We start from the raw sequence: 18,500 nt of genomic DNA, 5'->3' as shown, positions 1-18,500 counted from the left end.
ATGAACAGACACCACCAACAGAACTCTGAAAATTAGTTACTGATTATTTTATTCAACATAAAAATAATCAATGAATAAAGAAAAATCAATAGATAAAGCAAGTAAAACGACTCAGTATAATCAATAATGTTAATGACAAAGTGGCATAATAATGGTACATTACAGACTACCATTCAGCTCTTAAGCAGTTACTATGCCGATTTAATAGTGTAAAATCAGTGGATGTTTAAGTTAAGTCAAATTGATTTGTGTTCATTTAAATTGGCATTTAGGCAGTTTTAGGCTGTGGTAAATTGGCCATGGTGGGAAGCAATTTTTGGTTGTTGTAGGTGCAGGTACATATAGACCCATAGTGCTGGTGAGAAGGCAGGACAAAAACAGATGAGTTTTATTAAACACAAAGGAGAACATGTAACTGGACAAAAAGACTTGATGTAAGAGAAAGAAACATTAGAATAACAGACAAATTCAAATCTTAAAATTCCTAACTACAAACCTAATCACGAATGTTACAATACAATGACCAACAACACGACCAACAGACTTGCGAACATGGTATTTAAGCATACATATAAACAAGGAACATGTGAGCTTTGGTAACATGACTCACAGGTGTGAATGCATGGCAAGAGAATATGATGGAGGACATGATGAAAACACAGACGTGGATAGAGAAACAAAAACAGAGCACACAGCAGGAACAAAGCATGACAGCTGGATAAAATAAGACTTGACATCTCAGGCCCTAAAGAAGAACTGGACAATTTTAGGGAACTGAGAGACTTTTTTTGGAGGTATTTAGAAAAGATTTGGGTTCTCCTGTTTCCCCATCTAAAAAAATTTAAATGGAAGAAGCACAGTTCTAAAATTGTCTGACAATTAACAGACCATTGGTTGTCTTGATGTTCTTGATGTTGTCTGTGAATATTCTATTTCATTCAGGAAAACACCCTGACGGGACGGGAAAACACTCTGAAAGGGTAAATGAATGCTATTATGGTAAATGAATGTAGGAGACTCTACTAACTTGAGAACGTAAACAAGACTATAATAGGTTTAATTCAAGTGGTTGTTTGTATGTATTTTATATAAGTTTGTCTTCATCAAAGTGTATTTTCATTGCTGGAAATGTTTTCCCATTTGCGAGGGCACTGTTTGTTGCCTGAAATGTTTTTTCCTCACACAAAATTATTTTCTCTGGTTGTGAATTTTAATTTGATAGATCAGACTGGTTAAACGGTTACAGACAATGAATGAATTAAAGTGTGAAATTGAAAACTTTCTAGCTTTCCCACTGTTATCAGCACTGTTCTAAGCCTTCTAATGTGTCAAGTGCAATATGTTTACAGTTCAGCACTTAGTTTATGTGCTTATAATACATAATATTTTATATATAATGTTTATTTATTTATTATTTTAAAATATTTTTACTCTTCTGGCTTCTTTAAAAGCATGAGGTGGTAATGCCTTAAGAATGTTTTCATGACACGAGACATAGATATCATTACTTTTTTTGTGATAAGAAAATGTTATTGTTCCAGTGAAACCTTACATTGTGAATTTGAGTAATGTGCATACTATGTACATATATATATATATATATATATATATATATATATATATATAGTGCAATGTATTCAATCTATATTTTTAGAAAGTCATTAATATGATAAATATCAAGATCAATATTTCAATCAATAATGAAAGACTTATTGTGATAATATTTTTAGCCATATCACCCGGCTCTACTTACAGCCAACAAAAACCCAAATATATATATATATATATATATATATATATATATATTTATTATTATTATTTTTTAATAAAGAAATGTTGGCCCACTGAAAAGTATGTACAGTATATACACTCAATACTTGGATGGGGCTCCTTTTGCATTGAATTACTGTATCAATGCGGAATGGCATGGAGGCAATCAGCCTGTGGCACTGCTGAGGTGTTATGGAAGGCCAGGTTGCTTTGATATCAGCCTTCAGCTCATCTACATTGTTGGGTCTGGTACTGGTATTTGTGGCAGTGTGGACAGGTGCCAAGTATTGCTGGAAAATGAAATCCATCTCCATAAAGTTTTGTGAGCAGAGGGAAGCATGAAGTGCTCTAACATTTCCTGGTAGAAGGCTGCGCTGACTTTGGACATGATATAACACAGTGGACCACACCAACAAATGACATCGCTCTCCAAACCATCACTGATTGTGCAAAGTTCACACTAGACCTCAGGCAGCTTGGATTGTGTGCCTCTCCACTCTTCTTCCAGACTCTGGGACGTTGATATGCAAATGAAATGCAAAATGTACTTTCATCTGAAAACCAGACTGTGGACCACTGAGCACTGATCCAGTCTTTTTGTCCTTGGCCCAGGTGAGACAATTCTGATGCTGTTTTCTGGCCATGAGTGGCTTGACACAAGGAATGCGACAGTTGTAGCAGTTGTGTCCTGGATACGTCTGTGTGTGGTGGCTCTTGTGAATCTCCCCCTAGTTCTTGGATGTCTTTTCTTGACAATCCTTTCAAGGTTGTGGTTATCCCTGTTGCTTGTGCCCCTTTTTAATATGCTTGGATACAGCAGGAGGGTGTCATTGACTGCCTTCTGGACATCTGTTAAGATGACCATTTTAAAGGCTTAGGAAACCTTTGCAGGTGTTTTGTGTTGATTATTAAAATATTGTGAGATAATGGCTTTTGGTGTTAAGTGACATTGATTTCCCAATATACTCCTGACCCATGGAGCTATTTTTTTATTTATATAATATATTTTCATAATGTTCACCTTTAATGGATTTCATAACCAGAACAATGTCTTCTTTTTCTGTTTTAATATAATCCACACAAATAAACTACACAGAATTATCAGCATTTGTATCAAATACCTTCACAACTCCTGCCATCTGCAAGCAACTTGTAGCCATTGGGACAGGAACAGTGGTATGAGCCTGGAATGTTCACACATACATGGGCACACAGAAGCCCACTGCTGTCTGCTTTATACACTTCACATTCATTCACATCTAAGAGAGAGAGAGAAATCCAATGACAATGTGTTTTCCTACAGTTTCATTGAAATAAAGACATGCTAGAGGAAAGGAGGACATTAAAGGACAACAATAGGAGCAGGATCAATTGGAAGGAAGTGTTACAAAAAAGCAAAATAAAATAGAAAGTAGAAAGAGAGCAAGGAGGGGATTTTAGCCTTTGCTCTGCACTCATGTTCAGTCTGTCCATCTGGGGCCCTGCAGCCATGGCGTTTAAAGGCTTATTGAATGTCATGAACCTTGACCATGGAAAAATACTGCAAAGGAACATTGCATGAGGGACCTCAAAACTGTGGAGAATGCCAGAATTGAAAGCACGGGTCAATTTGCTTTTCTTCATCAAAAATATTCAAATGAGTTCCATTTCTATCCATAAAAATGTAATAAAGCCAGTGTTTCCACTCATATTTGTTGTACAGGTATGATGAGATACCTTTTAAAGAACTTTTAAGAAATTCTGGAGAACTTGACATTTTGTCAGCAGTTCATGGGAGTAATGCATAGCAATAATAATGACCATCATCATCATCATCTTCATTTTCTTGTCTGCTTAATCCATTTCATGGTCATAGTACCAACAGGTTAATCAAAGAATTCCAGGCATCTGTCCCTGACAACTTCCACCATCTCTTCGTGGGGATCCCTAGATGATCCCAGGCCAGCCAGGAGATATAATACCTAAAAACTTGTTCTTAACGACTTGCCTGGTTCAATTAAAGGTTAAATTAAAAAAAAAAAAACATCGTTTCCTCCTAGTTGTCTTTGCCTGGTACACTTCTAGTGGGAGGCATCCACAGGGAATCATTATGAGATGCCCAAACCACCTCTCCCCTGGCTCCTCTCAATGCAAAGGAGCAGTGGGTTTGAGCTCCACACCTGATCATGCAAAGTATGCCAAGCATCCTGCTGGAGAAAACTCATTTTGGCTGCTTGTATCCACAATCTCGAGGTTTTTACCTTTTTCCAGGAGATAACCATAGCCTCAGATTTGTAGGTGATTATCGACATACCAACAGCTTAAACCTTAGCTGCAAAGTGCTCAGTTGCATGCAGGAGGCCTCCATGCAAAGTAGCCAGGAGATCATTATCCACAGCCCCATGATGGAAGCCCCCCTGTCCCAAAATACGCATTGCCACCCTGACCATGAATATCTGGAACAGTAGTGAAGACAAGGCACAACCCTGATGGAGTCCAACACCCACGCTGCACAAGCCTGATTTATCGACTTAGTATGTGAACACAACTCACACTCAAAATACAAGGAAATATTTAATTGTACAATATTTTTTATTATTGAGGAATTCATTCATTCATTATCTATGATAATAGATAATGAGCCTACCTGGAATCATTGGGTGCAAGGTGGGAATACACCTTGGAGGGGGCTCATTGAGGAATTGAAGATACTAATTGTTGCAGTTATAAAAGTGTAATTTTTGCCCATTCTTGTTTTGAGCTGCTCAAAATGTGTGGTTGTGGAGAGGTCCATAGGCTCCTGAGGGCTCAAGATGCAGCCTTTAATAATAATAATAATAATAATAATAATAAATGGAATTTTTAAAGCGCTTTTCAGTAACCCAAAGACGCTGTTACAATCAGATGAACACATAAAGACAATCACATCCATAACACTACATAACATAAAATGATACAAAAGAGGAACAAGGGTAAAAACAAACAAGGGCTAATCAAGAAACAGAGAGATTAAATGCAGCCGCAAACAGGTGTGTTTTAAGATTGGATTTAAATAGCGATAGAGATGTTGACTGTTGAATTTCTGGAGGAAGGGAGTTCCAGAGGCGGGGGGCATGTCTGGAGAAGGCTCGATCTCCAAGACTACGCAGCTTAGAAGGGAGAATGGTGAGCTGTGGAAGATCTGAGAATTCGATTAGGTGTGTATGGTTGAAGAAGGTCCGATAAGTAAGCTTGGTTAGACTGAGGGCTGTGGAGACAGTGAGGAAGGAAAGGTGGATTTAGATGAGATGATCGTAAGAGAGTTATTAATATTGGAAATTTTATCTTCAAAGAAGTGTAAGAAGGAGTTACAGAGTTCAGAGGAGGGTGTCATGTTGCTGCCAGGGGCTTTGAAAAGTTTAGAGATTGTTGTAAAGAGATTACGGCGGTTAGCATTAGGCCTATTAATAAGACCTGAGATATACCTAGACTTGGCGGTGTGTAAGGAATCTCTGTATTTGCACATGTGTTGCAGATAAGCATCAGCATGCACCGTTAATTTGTTTTTTTTGAATAGCCTTTCAAGCTGACGTCCGGCTTGCTTCATAGTGCGCAGCTCAGTGGTGAACCAGGGAGCAGAAGTGGTGAAAGAGACCAGTTTGGTTTTCACAGGAGCAGATGCACTGAGGGATGCAGAAAGAGCAGAGTTAAGCATTGTGGCATGTACCTCAGGAGAGGATGGAGCAGTGAGAACAGGAAAGCTCATATTGATGGACTGAGCGAAGGAACAGGGATCAACAGATTTAATATTACGGCAAGAGATAAGTCTTTTAACAGATTGGTGAGCTACATTCATAGGGACAGAGAATAGAAGGAGCTTATGGTCAGAGAGTGGGAACAGGAGAGGATGAAGGTTGTGAACCAGGACAGAAGAAGGACAGACTAGGTCAAGTGTGACCTTTTTTTTTTTTTTTTTACCCATTTATTTATAGAAATTTTGATTATTACAGAAATAAAAAAGTTGAAACCAAACATGCCTTCCATTGAGAAAATAAGAATACATCCTACACAGTAATTTGAACCAGATCAGATGAAAAATAACAACCCCTCCCCCCAAATACCCTTAGAAACGTGCATGTAGTTAAGCATTGATCTCCTAACCAATCTTCCCACACAAGACAATATACATACTGACATGTGCACACATGCTTCCAAATAACGAATATATAATAACAAAAATCCAATATGTGGATTTAGTATACGCAATAGATACAAATAAAATATTATCAGAATGAAAACAATATGCACACATCCACAGGACATACAGACAGAAGACACTCCCACACAAAATAACAAAGTTAGATAATAGTAATAATAATGAATAAATTTAAATACCGGCAATCTTGGAAATATAAAAATATGCATAAATGTTAGTAAATAAGAAATGCGTTCCAATGACTGCGTGATAAAGAAAATGAGAGAAAAAACAAAAGTGAAAAATAAATTAATAAAAATAATTAAAAAAATAAATAAATAAATAGATAAAAGTAAAAAAAAAAAACACCCCGGAATAATAAAATAATAATAAATAAATAATAAACAAAATGATTAAATAAGGCAATTAACCTCTCTTGTCTTACTCTGGTGCTATATTGCACCCCTCAACATAATTAATGACAGGTAGCCAAGTTTTTTTAAATTGCTGTAGGGAACCTAATCTGTAAGAACGGAGCCTTTCTAATCTAATGTTGTTTAGGATCTCCTGGAGCCAATGGTTATGAGTAGGAGGGGAAGGGAGCCTCCACTTTAGGAGAACTTCCCGCCTAGCAAGCAAAGTGCCAAAAGCAATCACCCGTTGTTTCTCTGATGGAGTGTGAGGGTCGAGGGGGATCCCAAACAAAGCTGTAATAGGGTTGGGATCTAACAAAAGCTTAAGTGCAAGGCTAAGTGATCTAAAAACCTCCAACCAGAAAGAGTCAACCTATGGCAAGACCAAAACATATGACCATGATCAGCTGGTGATTGTCCACATCTGGCACAGGCATCAGACCTACCCGGAAACATTCTCGACAATCTAGCATTAGTAAGATGAAGCCTATGTAGCACTTTAAACTGTATTAGAAAATGTCTAGCACAAATAGAGGATGTATGTACCCTGCCTAGAATGAGAGCCCACTGCAGATCAGAGATGGATATTGCCAGATCACGCTCCTAGGTGAGTTTAAGGTTATTAGTAGGGTCCATATCTGAAGAACAGACAATGGTGTACATGGTACATATTAATTTACCCCGAGATGGGTTAAGAGCCAGTACTTTATCTATTTTTGTTTCGGGTGGGCGGTTGGGGAAGTAGGGAAATAGTCGGGACACGAAGTGTCTAATTTGGAAAAAACGAAATAGAGTGCTGGGTAGATCAAACTTCTCCCTCAATGCTGTAAAGTACAAAAAAACTCCATCAGCATATAAATCGGCCACAGTCGTAATACCTTTCTCTGCCCATACATGAAAAAACAAAGTCAGTCATAGAAGGGAGAAATTGAGAATTATGAAGAATAGGAGTGCAAATTGCATTACTGCATAGGCCATAACACTTCCTAAACTGAAACCAAATCTTAATGGAGTCTCGGACAACTGGGTTAGCTGGAAACCATTTAGCAGAGACAGGGAGCTGGGAACAAATTATGGAGCTAAGAGAATATTGGGATGAGGACAGCTCTAGCTTTGTCCACAGTGGACAGTCAGAGAAGGAAGTGTCCTTATTCCAGAAAATTAATTTGTGAATATTACAAGCCCAGTAATAATGACGGAAATTAGGTAAAGCCAGACCCCCATCAGACTTCCGAAGCTGAAGCGATGCCCTTTTTAAATTCGCAGGTTTATTACACCAAATGAAGGGAGTTAATGCACTATCAAGTTTATTGAAGAATGCTTTGTTAATTAGAATAGGAATGTTGAAATAAGTATAAAAACTTAGGTAGCACATTCATTTTAATTAGATTAATACGGCCAATAAGTGATAATGGTAATGCTGACCATCTATCCAGATCAGATAGGGTTTTATCAAGCAGATGGATAAAATTTTCTCCCAATAAATCCTTAAATGACTGTGTAAATGTAATGCCCAAATATTTGAATTTCCCATGAGCAACTCTGAAAGGGAAGGCGGATAAAGGAAGCGACCGGGCAGCTGAATTGACCAAGAAGAGTTCACTTTTCTGAAGATTCACTTTATAACCAGAGATATTGCTGAACTGCTGAAAAATGTCCAATATCGAAGAGAGAGAAGAACTAGGGTTAGAAACGTATAGGAGAAGATCATCTGCGTATAAGGAAAGTTTGTGAACAGAGTTGAAACGTGAAATTCCTTCAAAGTCCTGATGTCACGCAACCTTATGGTTCCAAAGCCAAATTGAACAGCAAGGGTGAGAGAGGGCATCCCTGTCGCATGCCACGCCGGAGAGGGAAGGAAGGTGAGATAATACCGTTTGTGAGAACCGAAGCAGATGGAGCTGCATATAGGAGATGGATCCAAGAGATAAATCTAGGGCAGAAGCCAAACTTTCCCAAAATAAAAAACAAATAGTTCCATTCCCCTCTATCAAAGGCCTTTTCAGCATCGAGAGAGATGATAACCTCCGGAGAATCAGAAGGATGAGAATATAAAATATTAGCTAGCATTCTAGTATTAAAGAATGAATGTTTACCCTGCATAAAACCAGTTTGATCCTGAGCTATCAAATCTGGTAGAACTCGTTGTAGGCGAAGGGCAAGAACCTTAGCCAGAATCTTAAAGTCCACATTTAGAAGTGATATTGGTCTGTAACTCTCGCAGAGGGTGGGATCTTTGTCCTTTTTGAGTAAAAGTGAAATATTGGCATTAAACATGGGACGTAGGTAGAAGACCAATACGAAATGAGTCGTCATAGACTCTGGCCAAAACTAGAGCAAGAAAAGAAGAAAATTCTTTATAAAATTCTGTTGTAAAACCATCAGGACCAGGAGATTTACCAGAGTTAAAGGACTTTATAGCTTGTTGTATTTCACAAACAGTAATGGGGGAGCCCATTTCGTTAAGCTGGGGTGGCAACACCTGAGGGAATGGCAATGAATCAAAGATGGAAAGGTCCTTCTGAGTAAAAGGTCAAGACCCTGAGGTATAAAGGTTAGAGTAATATTCTGCAAATATTTAATTGACTAACTCTGGGTCAGTAACCACATCACCGGAGGGGGATCTCATTCTAGGAATTAATCTGAAAGCCCCATAGGATCGAGCCTGGCGGGCGAGAAATTTCCCAGCTTTATCGCCCTGTTCATAGGAGAGTAGCCTAGCCTGTCTTAACTGTATTTTTACTTTATGCGTCATTAAGACCTCATATTCTGAATGAAGTTGAAGACGGCGTTTATAAAGCAAAGGAGACACATCTTTTGCATAGTCAACCTCGACTTTTTGCAGCTCCTCCAGAATTTCAGACAATCTCAGCCTCTCAGTCCTCCTTGAGTATAAAACAAATTAAATTATTTGACCACGAATGTATGCTTTGAAAGCCTCCCAGAGAGAGTGGGTGTTCACTTCCGGGGAGTCGTTACATGCAAAGTAAAATTCTATTTTGAGATAATAAACTTTTTGAAGTCGTTATCTGATAACATGTGTGAGCTGAATGTCCAGTGCCTTTGGCCGGGTCTATTAATGGGAAAACTCAAGTCAATGTATGTGGGAGCATGATCAGATATTATAATCGGATGATAGGAGGATGAGGAGACATGTGAAATCAATTTATTATCCAACAGAAAAAAATCAATCCTGGAGTACGTGTGATGAACAGGCGAAAAGAATGAGAAGGCCCTGTCTAAGGGGTGATTGATTCTCCAGGGATCCGAGGGACCTAGCTCAGATGCATACTTTAAAACTCGTTTTGAGGAGTTGGATAGGGCTGTCTGCCTGAGGGAGGATCTAGCTAGTAATGCGTCCCGTACCAGTTTAAAATCACCCCCCATAACAATATGATGTGTATCTAAGTTGGGTAGGCTCAAAAAGAATATATCAAAAAAATTTGTGTCATCCCAATTAAGTGCATAAACACAGGCCAATGTCACCGGGAGGCCCTGCAACGTACCAGACACCACTACAAAACGACCATCAGGGTCCAAAATGGTATTAGTTTGCTCAAAATGAGTGTCCTTGTGGATAATTATAGCAGTCCCTCGTGCTCGAATTGGATATATATGTCCCATCAGGGTCTTTTAATACGTCGGATTTCTGTCAATTTAAGATGAGTTTCTTGTAAAAAGATTATATCGGCTTGTAGCTGCCGTAATTGGGAAAACACCTTACCTGATTTAAACGCGTTGTTTAAACCATTGACATTCCATGAGATCAAGCGCAAGCTGCTAGTTCTGCTAGTCATAAACTGGCTCTAAAGAGAAAGGTCCACCGCAAGACATTAATATCCATCGAACAGGCAAGAGAGGACAAAAGAAAAACAAAAGAAAAAAATAAATAAATAAATAAAAACAGAAAAAAGGAAGAACACATAAACCAACACAACACATCGTACACATACTACACACAACCCCCTCCCCCAGTATGGTCTACTAGGCTAAAAGCCGAGGCCCTGAACACTAACGCACCTACAACTCGGCCTCCGGTACACACATTCAACCCTAACTGTGCCAGAAGGCATCTTCACAAACCCCCTTTATAGAAATAGATTAATGGATCAACCAAACAAGAACAAGAACTCGAAGCTAAACAATTCTGGAGCAAAGGAACCCAAACAATAAGCATACTGTAAAAAGTGGAGCCTGAAGCATTTTTAGCGGGCTCCTCAGCAATCTGAAAAGCCGCGAACCCTTTTACCCCAGGCAGCTTCATCCATCACGCTGTGAGCTGTCAGTTTGTGCAGAATTTAGAAAGTTCTCTGCTTCAGCGACCGAGTTTAGCCTCTTCTTGCCGCCGCCTGGTGATGAGATAAAGAGTCTGGCGGGAAACTGCAAAGCCGGCCTGTGACCTGACTCATACAGCCGCCATAACACATCTCTGTATCTGGATAGCTGCTTGAGGACCTCCGGGGTGTAATCCTCGTAAATCACGATGGAATGACCTCGGTACTGCAAGTTACCTCTTCTGGAGCGGGCTTCCCAAATAATGTTCTCTTTGCTTGGTAATAGTGCAGCCTGATGATAACAGCCCTCGGTCGGTCACCCTGCTGTGGTCTGCTAGTCAAGGATCGATGCGCACGGTCAATTTCTGGTGGTGAAAAGAATATATCGCCAAACACCTCCGACAAAAAGTCTGAGAAAAAGGCAGTGGGACGTGAACCCTCCAGAGATTCCGGCACTCCGGAATTCGGTTTCTTTTTTGTTCTGCCTTGTTTTGGAAGCCATTATCAGAAAGGATATGCTATCAGTATAAGTAGATAAACATTAAAGTAATACCAATAACAAAAACGCTGAGGTTTGTGGAGACTAAAATGTAGAAAAAATAGGTAATGTACCGGAGCGCGAGAGTAACGCACCTACTCGCTATCCGCCATCTTGCTCTCCTTCAAGTGTGTGACCTTTGTCATGAGTAGGAAAATCTACAGGTTGAGTGAAGGAAAAGCAGTCAAGGAGAACTAAAAAATCAGTCACAAACTTGTTGTCAGGAGTGTTAACATGTATATTGAAGTCACCAAGTAGCAACAGTCGAGAAGAAGAAGAGTTAGCGAGAGTGAGTAGCTCAGATAGTTCAGAGAAAAAGGATGAATTAGATTTGGGGGGGGGCGATAGATGAGGAGTGCAGTAATAGAGCCAGGTGTTTTGACTGCAAGATACTCAAAAAATGATGGTGATGAGAAAACAAGTTCAGTAATTCTGAGATTGTTTTTAAAGATCACTGCCAGACCGCCCCCACGGCCTGAGGAATGTGGTTTTTGCACATAATTAAAGTTGGTTGGGGTTGCTTGGTTGAGAGAATAGTAATCACCTGGTTGTTGCCATGTTTCTGTTAGGAAAAGGAGATCAAGTGAATTGTCCAATATTAATTATTGCAACAGATAAGATTTGTTAGTGAGTGAGCGGACATTAAGGGGGGCAAACGAGGAACTAGGGGGAACAGGGGTAAGAGGGCGTAAATTAGACAGATTAGAAAAACGTTTTGTAGAATGAGAAGGTGAGCGAGACAGTGTCCAGAAAGAGCAACTGTTACTACCATTGGAATAGTATACAGATTTATTGCGATTTAGCCTTGAGCCACGGTGAAGTTAGCGTCGCCGGTTGAGTATACCAGCTCTGCAGGCAGCAACAGCAGAATGTTTGGAAAGGCAGTGAGAATACCTATATTTACGTAGTTTATCAGCCGTATAACTAACAAACAGTGAGTTGAACAGGGGGTCTGGGTTCATGTGGGGGCAATCAAGGACGGGAAAAAGTGGAATAGCCAGCAATAGAGTCATAGCAGGTAGCAGGTGCATTGTCAGTGGGTTGGAAAAAAGTAATTGCATAGCCACAGTGCTAGCAGACACTGTAGGCAGGAACCGCAGATTTGGGGCAGGGCAGCAACGAAGCTAACCAGGACAGTAGCCGGGATCCGAAAAGTTGGAGCAGGACAACAGCGAAGCCAGCCGGAACAGCAGCCGGGATCCGCAAAGTTGGAGCAGGACAGCGGCGAGGCCAGCTGGAACAGAAGCCGAGATCCACGAAGTTGGAGCAGGACAGCGGCGAGGCCAGCTGGAACAGAAGTCAAGAACCGCGAAGTTGGAGCAGGACAGCGGCGAGGCCAGCTGGAACAGCAGCCGGGATCCGCGAAGTTGGAGCAGGACAGCGGCGAAGCCAACTGGAACAGCAGCCAGGAACCGCGGATTTGGGCAGGACAGCAGCAAAGCTAACCGGCCGGAATCCACAGAGCTAGGGCAGGACAGCCTCGGTGCAAACCGGCCTGAATCCGCAGGTTGGGGAAGACAGTCGAATAACCGCGAAGATTACAACCGGGAATCCACAAAGTCAGCACAAACGGGGATCAAACAAAACAAAACAAAACATATGGGGAGAAGCGGCAGTCAACAGAGCGATGCCATCGTACTCTAACTCGAGAAGCAGACAGGAGACACTCCTTTAGAGCCTTTAGGGCTGGAGGCACAGCAAGCCTAGCAAAAGCCATAACAAACTTGTCCCTTGACATCAGAGAGGCAAAAGAGCAGTACAGCAGGAAAATATCTGGTCACTTCAGCAACATTAGAGACACATAGTCTCTCTGGCGGGACATCAATTCAATCACAAACTACAAACCCCCACCTCTGACCTGCAAGAATGACACTACACGGTTGAACTGCCTCAATGATTTCTTGGGACACTTTGAAACACATAACACACTGGCACAGAAGGCCTTTCCTCCTCCAGGTGAGCTTCCCATCTGTCTGAGCCCAGCCAGCATGAAGAGGACCCTCTCTAGGATCAACCCACGTAAGGCACCGGACCAGACAACATTCCCGGTTGCGTTTTGAGGGACTGTGCCAAAGAGCTTAAAGATGTCCTTGCTGACATCTTCAACATACCCCTGAGCCAAGCTGTTATCCCCAAGTGCTTCAAAGAAACCACCATCATTTCGGTTCCAAAGAAGCACCCTTCCATCCAATTACAATGACTTGCTGCTCATACCACTGACTTCCATCATCATGAAGTGCTTTAAGAGTCTGGTCATACAGAACATCAAGACCATCCTCAAACATTCTCATGACCCATTGCAGTTTGTTTACAGGTCAAATGTATGTACTTTGATTGGATGGGTAACAGACAAAGACCACTCAGGAAAACTAAGGGGAATATAGAAAACAGTCAGACACTATTGATAGTATCGCGCCATCGTCTGCAAAACAGCATCCATGGCCCTATTTAAAAGATTTATTTGACCTTGCTCGTTCAACAAACACTTCTTGGCAAATGAGATGCCTTTTGTTTCACCATCAAATTTGAAAAAGCACATTGAGATAGGTGAGCTATAATGTATTTTATGGCAATTTCATATTGAATCCATTTTATTTGGTTCAATTCTTTAACCCGCTAAGCTAAATTAAGTTTCTTTGGCATATACAAAGAAAGCATGCGAATCATCTGGAGAGGTACTAAAAGCTCACTGAATCTGCAAAAACAAAAAACATATTGTGCATTTTATAGTAATTAGCTGACATTTGATTTCATTATTCCCTTTTTAATGGTGTCCTCTACTGTAAAGCATTATACTGAGAGACTGGATGACAACTAGTCCTAGCATGTAGCTGTACTTTGTTTTTACATAAACTATACATGAGTTAAGTATTGGATTGCTCTATATAGAATATTCAATTAACGTATCAGGACCTATTAACATACAAATATCTCTGATATTCACATGGGTAAGATTCTTGTAAAAAGAATAATATTAAACTAAAGCAGTTTACTGCATGATTTCATGTGATAGTGCTTGTGCAATTTTGACTTTAATAAAAAAGATGTTAACCCTGTTAAAAAAATGTAATTAGAAGTGATTTTAAAAGAGCAATCTGTAATACTGGAACCAAGGGAACTTTAATAAACTTTCAAAACTGTGGAGAGAGCTGTCTGCTGTCTGCTGTCTCCCTAGTGAAGCTTGACCAGGTTGCCAGTTGAGGAAAACTGAATGAAGAAGCAAGAGACGAGTTTAAGAGCTTTGGACTGTAATAGCTATGAAGAATGTGCCATAATCAATATATTTAGACAGAAAAGTATTCATCATTTCACTAAAACATCTACATATGCAAGAAAAAAACAAAAGAGTAAACAAGCGGCCACCGTTTCCCTGCATTTACAAGCATTTACTGTCCAAACCCACCTTAAATATTTAAACTAGACAAGGCTGGTGTTACGTATTGATTTTGCCTTCCACCATAAAAGTCATTTAGAAAGCAGAACTTTGCTTCTTATTCACGATTTTCATAGTCAGACATTTCACGAGTCTAATTGGCATTATTTGCCAGCTCCTTGAAATCTCTGTTCCACCTTTAGAGCGGAAGTTAGCGCTATAGTTTTCAGAACAACTGTTACTCCAGGATATACGTTTAAATCACACAAACTTTTTGCTGTACAGTTACTACAGTTAGTGCTTATAGCATTTCATTCACCCTAAACTTTCATGTTGACTAACATTTTTTTGGTATGCATAGCTTATTTAAGTTCTAAAAACTCATGTTTTATTAGTTTTATGAAGTTATATTTAATATAAATACAGTAGTTTGTTGTGTTCTCCTCGTGTCCGCATGGGTTTCCTCCAGGTGCTTCGGTTTCCTTTCACAGTCCCAAACACACACGTTGGTAGGTGGATTGGTGACTCAAAAGTGTCCGTAGGTATGAGTGTGTGAGTGAATGTGTGTGTGTCACCCTGGCACACAAAAAAGACATAAAAAAAAAAAAAAAAAAAACACAAAAGCCACACCATAATTACTGTAATAACACCCACCCACGATAGTAATGCTGTATAATGCTCACATTTATTTTAGCATATCAAAAGACACAAAAACAGCATATTTTTTACCAAACTAAATTTGTCTGAAAACCTGGTAAAGTCAGACTGTAAATTAAAAGTGAACATAAAAGGCTCTTGCAATGACAACATTACTTTCATCAACTTCTGTATTCTCCCTCAGTTTTTTTAAAAGCTTTTAATCCAGTGTTCATCCATGTCTGTAACAGTGACATAAAGTTATGTAACAGGACCTTGCTGTTATATTCTTCAAAGAGATGTTTCTAATATTTCAAATGGGTTTCCTATAAATCCATGCCTTTCAGTGTGACAGTTCTTTACCAAAATCTTGCACCACCACCTCTTCATGTGAGATAGAAGAGAACAGTCAGATTACATTTTTTTTTTTGTGAAAAATTAAGCTGCACTTAAGACTTTAAAATCAAAACTCCATTGCAATATATATTGTGAATATTGTAAATACATTAATATTGTCACTGTCGAAAGAAAAAAAACCTTCTTAAATTTCAATGGAAGTGTAAAAAGATTTTATTCAGAGTTATTTTGGAGCATTTTTTCAGCTTACAAATGAAGTAAAAAATTACACATCCACAAACATGGAGATACATGTTTTTAATTGGTATACAGATTTAATTGATATACAGATTACTTTGTTTGATTATTCAATCTGCAAACTGGAATAGACTGTGTGACTAAGAATCATTTATGATACAGTAATGTTAATGACCATTGTGTTAAAATATAGGTGCCAAAAAAAATTCCCAATATACCTCTTTATGAATATTTCAAGGCTGTAAATTAAAAACATACACAGTCACTGCAAAATTGTTTTGGGAGTCCACTTCAAGAAATTACATGCTTGTTTCATTAAGCATTTGATAAAAGAAATGCACTGTTCAGTCATAATATTATGACCACCTTCTTGTTTCTACACTTACTGTAGTTTTACAGTTACAGACTGCAGTCCATCTGTTGCTCTGCATACGTTGTTAGCCCCCTTTCCCCCTATTTTTCAATGATCAGGACCCCAACACAGCATGTGTGATGTTGGTGGTGGAGCATTCTCAGCACTACATTAACACTGACGTGGTGGTGTTAGTATGTGTTATGCTGGTACAAGTGGATCTGAAATAGCAGATGCTGGCATGCCATTGCTGGACTAAGAATAGTCCACCAACCAAAAACAAACTACAACGTCAGGTGGGCAGCGTCCTGTGTCCACTGATGAAGGACTAGATGATGACCAACACAAAATGTGCAACAACAGATGAGCTATTGTCTCTGACTTTACATCTACAAGGTGGACCAATGAGATAGAAGAGTGAACAGTGAGTGGACACTGTTTAAAACTGTAGCACTCTGTCTGATGAACCACTCATACCAGCACAACACACACTAACACTCCACCACATGAGTGTCACTGCAGCACTGAGAATGATACACCATTCATATCATACCTGCTCTTTGGGGGTCCTGACCATTGAACAACAGGGTAAATAAGGGACAAAGTATACAGAGCAAAAGATGGATTACAGTCTGTAACTGCAGAACTACACAGTGCTCCTGTGTGGTCACTGGAGCTGAAAGAATGGACAGTGAGTGTAGGAACAAGGAGGTGGTCATAATATTATGACCAGACATTGTATAAGCTCTATTAATATATTTCACAGTTTAGTTTAAGCCCTTTAAAAATCAGCCACACATGCACAACACACAAAGTCTTAACAGGTGTTTTTATGAAGTTTTTCCCAAACATGTTTACAACGCTACACGTTTAATGCTAGAATATCATAAGATAAAACAGAAAGATATCAAATATTATTAGGGTTACTGATCCAAATAACACTTTTCTTCTTTTATTTTATTATGAATCCTTCTGCCCTTCTTAGAATAATGTTAATACAGTGAACATCATTAAAATAGCAAAACCAGGATGATTAAACGTATGCAAAAGCCAGTGTAGTTATAGGTTTTAATTCCAACAAAGCAGATGAACATAAATTAACAATCGTGTGAACACTGAGAACAGCTGACCATCTGAATAAATAAGTACACACTTAAAACATGATGGTCCTTTAAGCAGTCTTTAGTAAAGAAATTTGATTCATATAGAACAGCTTACATCACCTGAACACACAAAGAACCCTTTGCAGGATGAACCTGTTTTTTTTTGGTGCAATATAAAACTGTTTACCACCTTTTCCATGAATATGAAGAAGGCTTTCACATTTCAAAGAACCCCTTAATCATGCAAAGGGATTTTTTTAAAGAGTTCAGGGTTCTTAACAGAACCATTTTTTTACTAAAGAACCCTTGAAGGACCATAATTTTTAAGAGTGTAAAATCAGGTGTGCTTCTGATTGATTAGAAACCTTGAGCCACACTGGCCCCTTGCAGATATTTGGACATTACATTTCCTGCCAGGAGCTAAGCATTGTGTTAAGCTTTGCTAATAAAATATTCATGTTAAAACAGACTATAACATTCATACAAAATTTCAATCAAAATATAACATAATATCAAATTAAACATAGTAATGGGAGGCTATGGGGTGAGCACATTTACTGAGAACTTACTTCACCATATTTCGCCATCTTGAAAAACTGGTATGGAATATCCTGAGTGGGCGTTCCTTGTAACGGGCACTGTAGTTTTGTGAGACACAGACAGACCCTTCTCGTTTTCCCTGCATTTGCAAGAATTTATTGTCTAAACCATCTTAAAATTTTAGACTACACAAGACTGGTGTTAATTTCCCTTTAACCATAAATACAATTTTAGGAGGCAGATCCTTGCTTCTTCATAATTTTCTTATTCAAGCATTTAGTTCCACCTTAAATGGGTCTGTTTTAGGGTCTAATTTGTGTTATTCTCCAGCTTCTTAGTGAATACTCATTTCCACCTTAAACAGCTATACAAAGCTAAAGCTAGCACTAGGATTTATAAACAAAACTTGCTTTGAAACTTCTTATTTTCCATTTTATCCATTTAAAACACACGACCAAGTGTACAGCATGTCACTAAAACATCTACCTACTAGAGAAACGCTTATATTAGCTGTGCACTACCGTTCCATCTGAAAGTCAGAAACAGACTCCACGAGGGTGGTATGAGGGCCCAACATCCACAAGTGAGGCTTCTGCTCACAGCCCAACACTGTGCATTGGCATTTGCCAGAGAACACCAAGATTTGCAGATTTGCCACTGGTGCCCTGTGCTCTTCACGGGTGAGAGCAGGTTCACACTGAGCACATGTGACAGACATGACAGAGTCTGGAGACACTGAGGAGAATGTTCTGCT

General features: G+C 39.3%; 1 protein-coding gene across 1 annotated transcript in view; it reads right to left on the bottom strand.

The window, feature by feature from the left end:
• LOC136705803 (fibulin-7) overlaps positions 1-18,500 on the bottom strand; it is a 63,619-nt gene that overhangs the window by 9,227 nt on the left and 35,892 nt on the right. Inside the window, exon 6 of the mRNA XM_066679572.1 lies at positions 2,892-3,029. Within this exon, the coding sequence (XP_066535669.1) occupies positions 2,892-3,029 (138 nt within the window). The remainder of the gene's footprint in view (positions 1-2,891; positions 3,030-18,500) is intronic.

The sequence above is a fragment of the Hoplias malabaricus genome, chromosome 8 (assembly GCF_029633855.1).
Source record: "Hoplias malabaricus isolate fHopMal1 chromosome 8, fHopMal1.hap1, whole genome shotgun sequence".
In the NCBI taxonomy this organism is placed as follows: Eukaryota; Metazoa; Chordata; class Actinopteri; order Characiformes; family Erythrinidae; genus Hoplias; species Hoplias malabaricus.
Note: the sequence above shows the minus strand (reverse complement) of the source record. Positions and strands in the feature narration are given on the sequence as shown.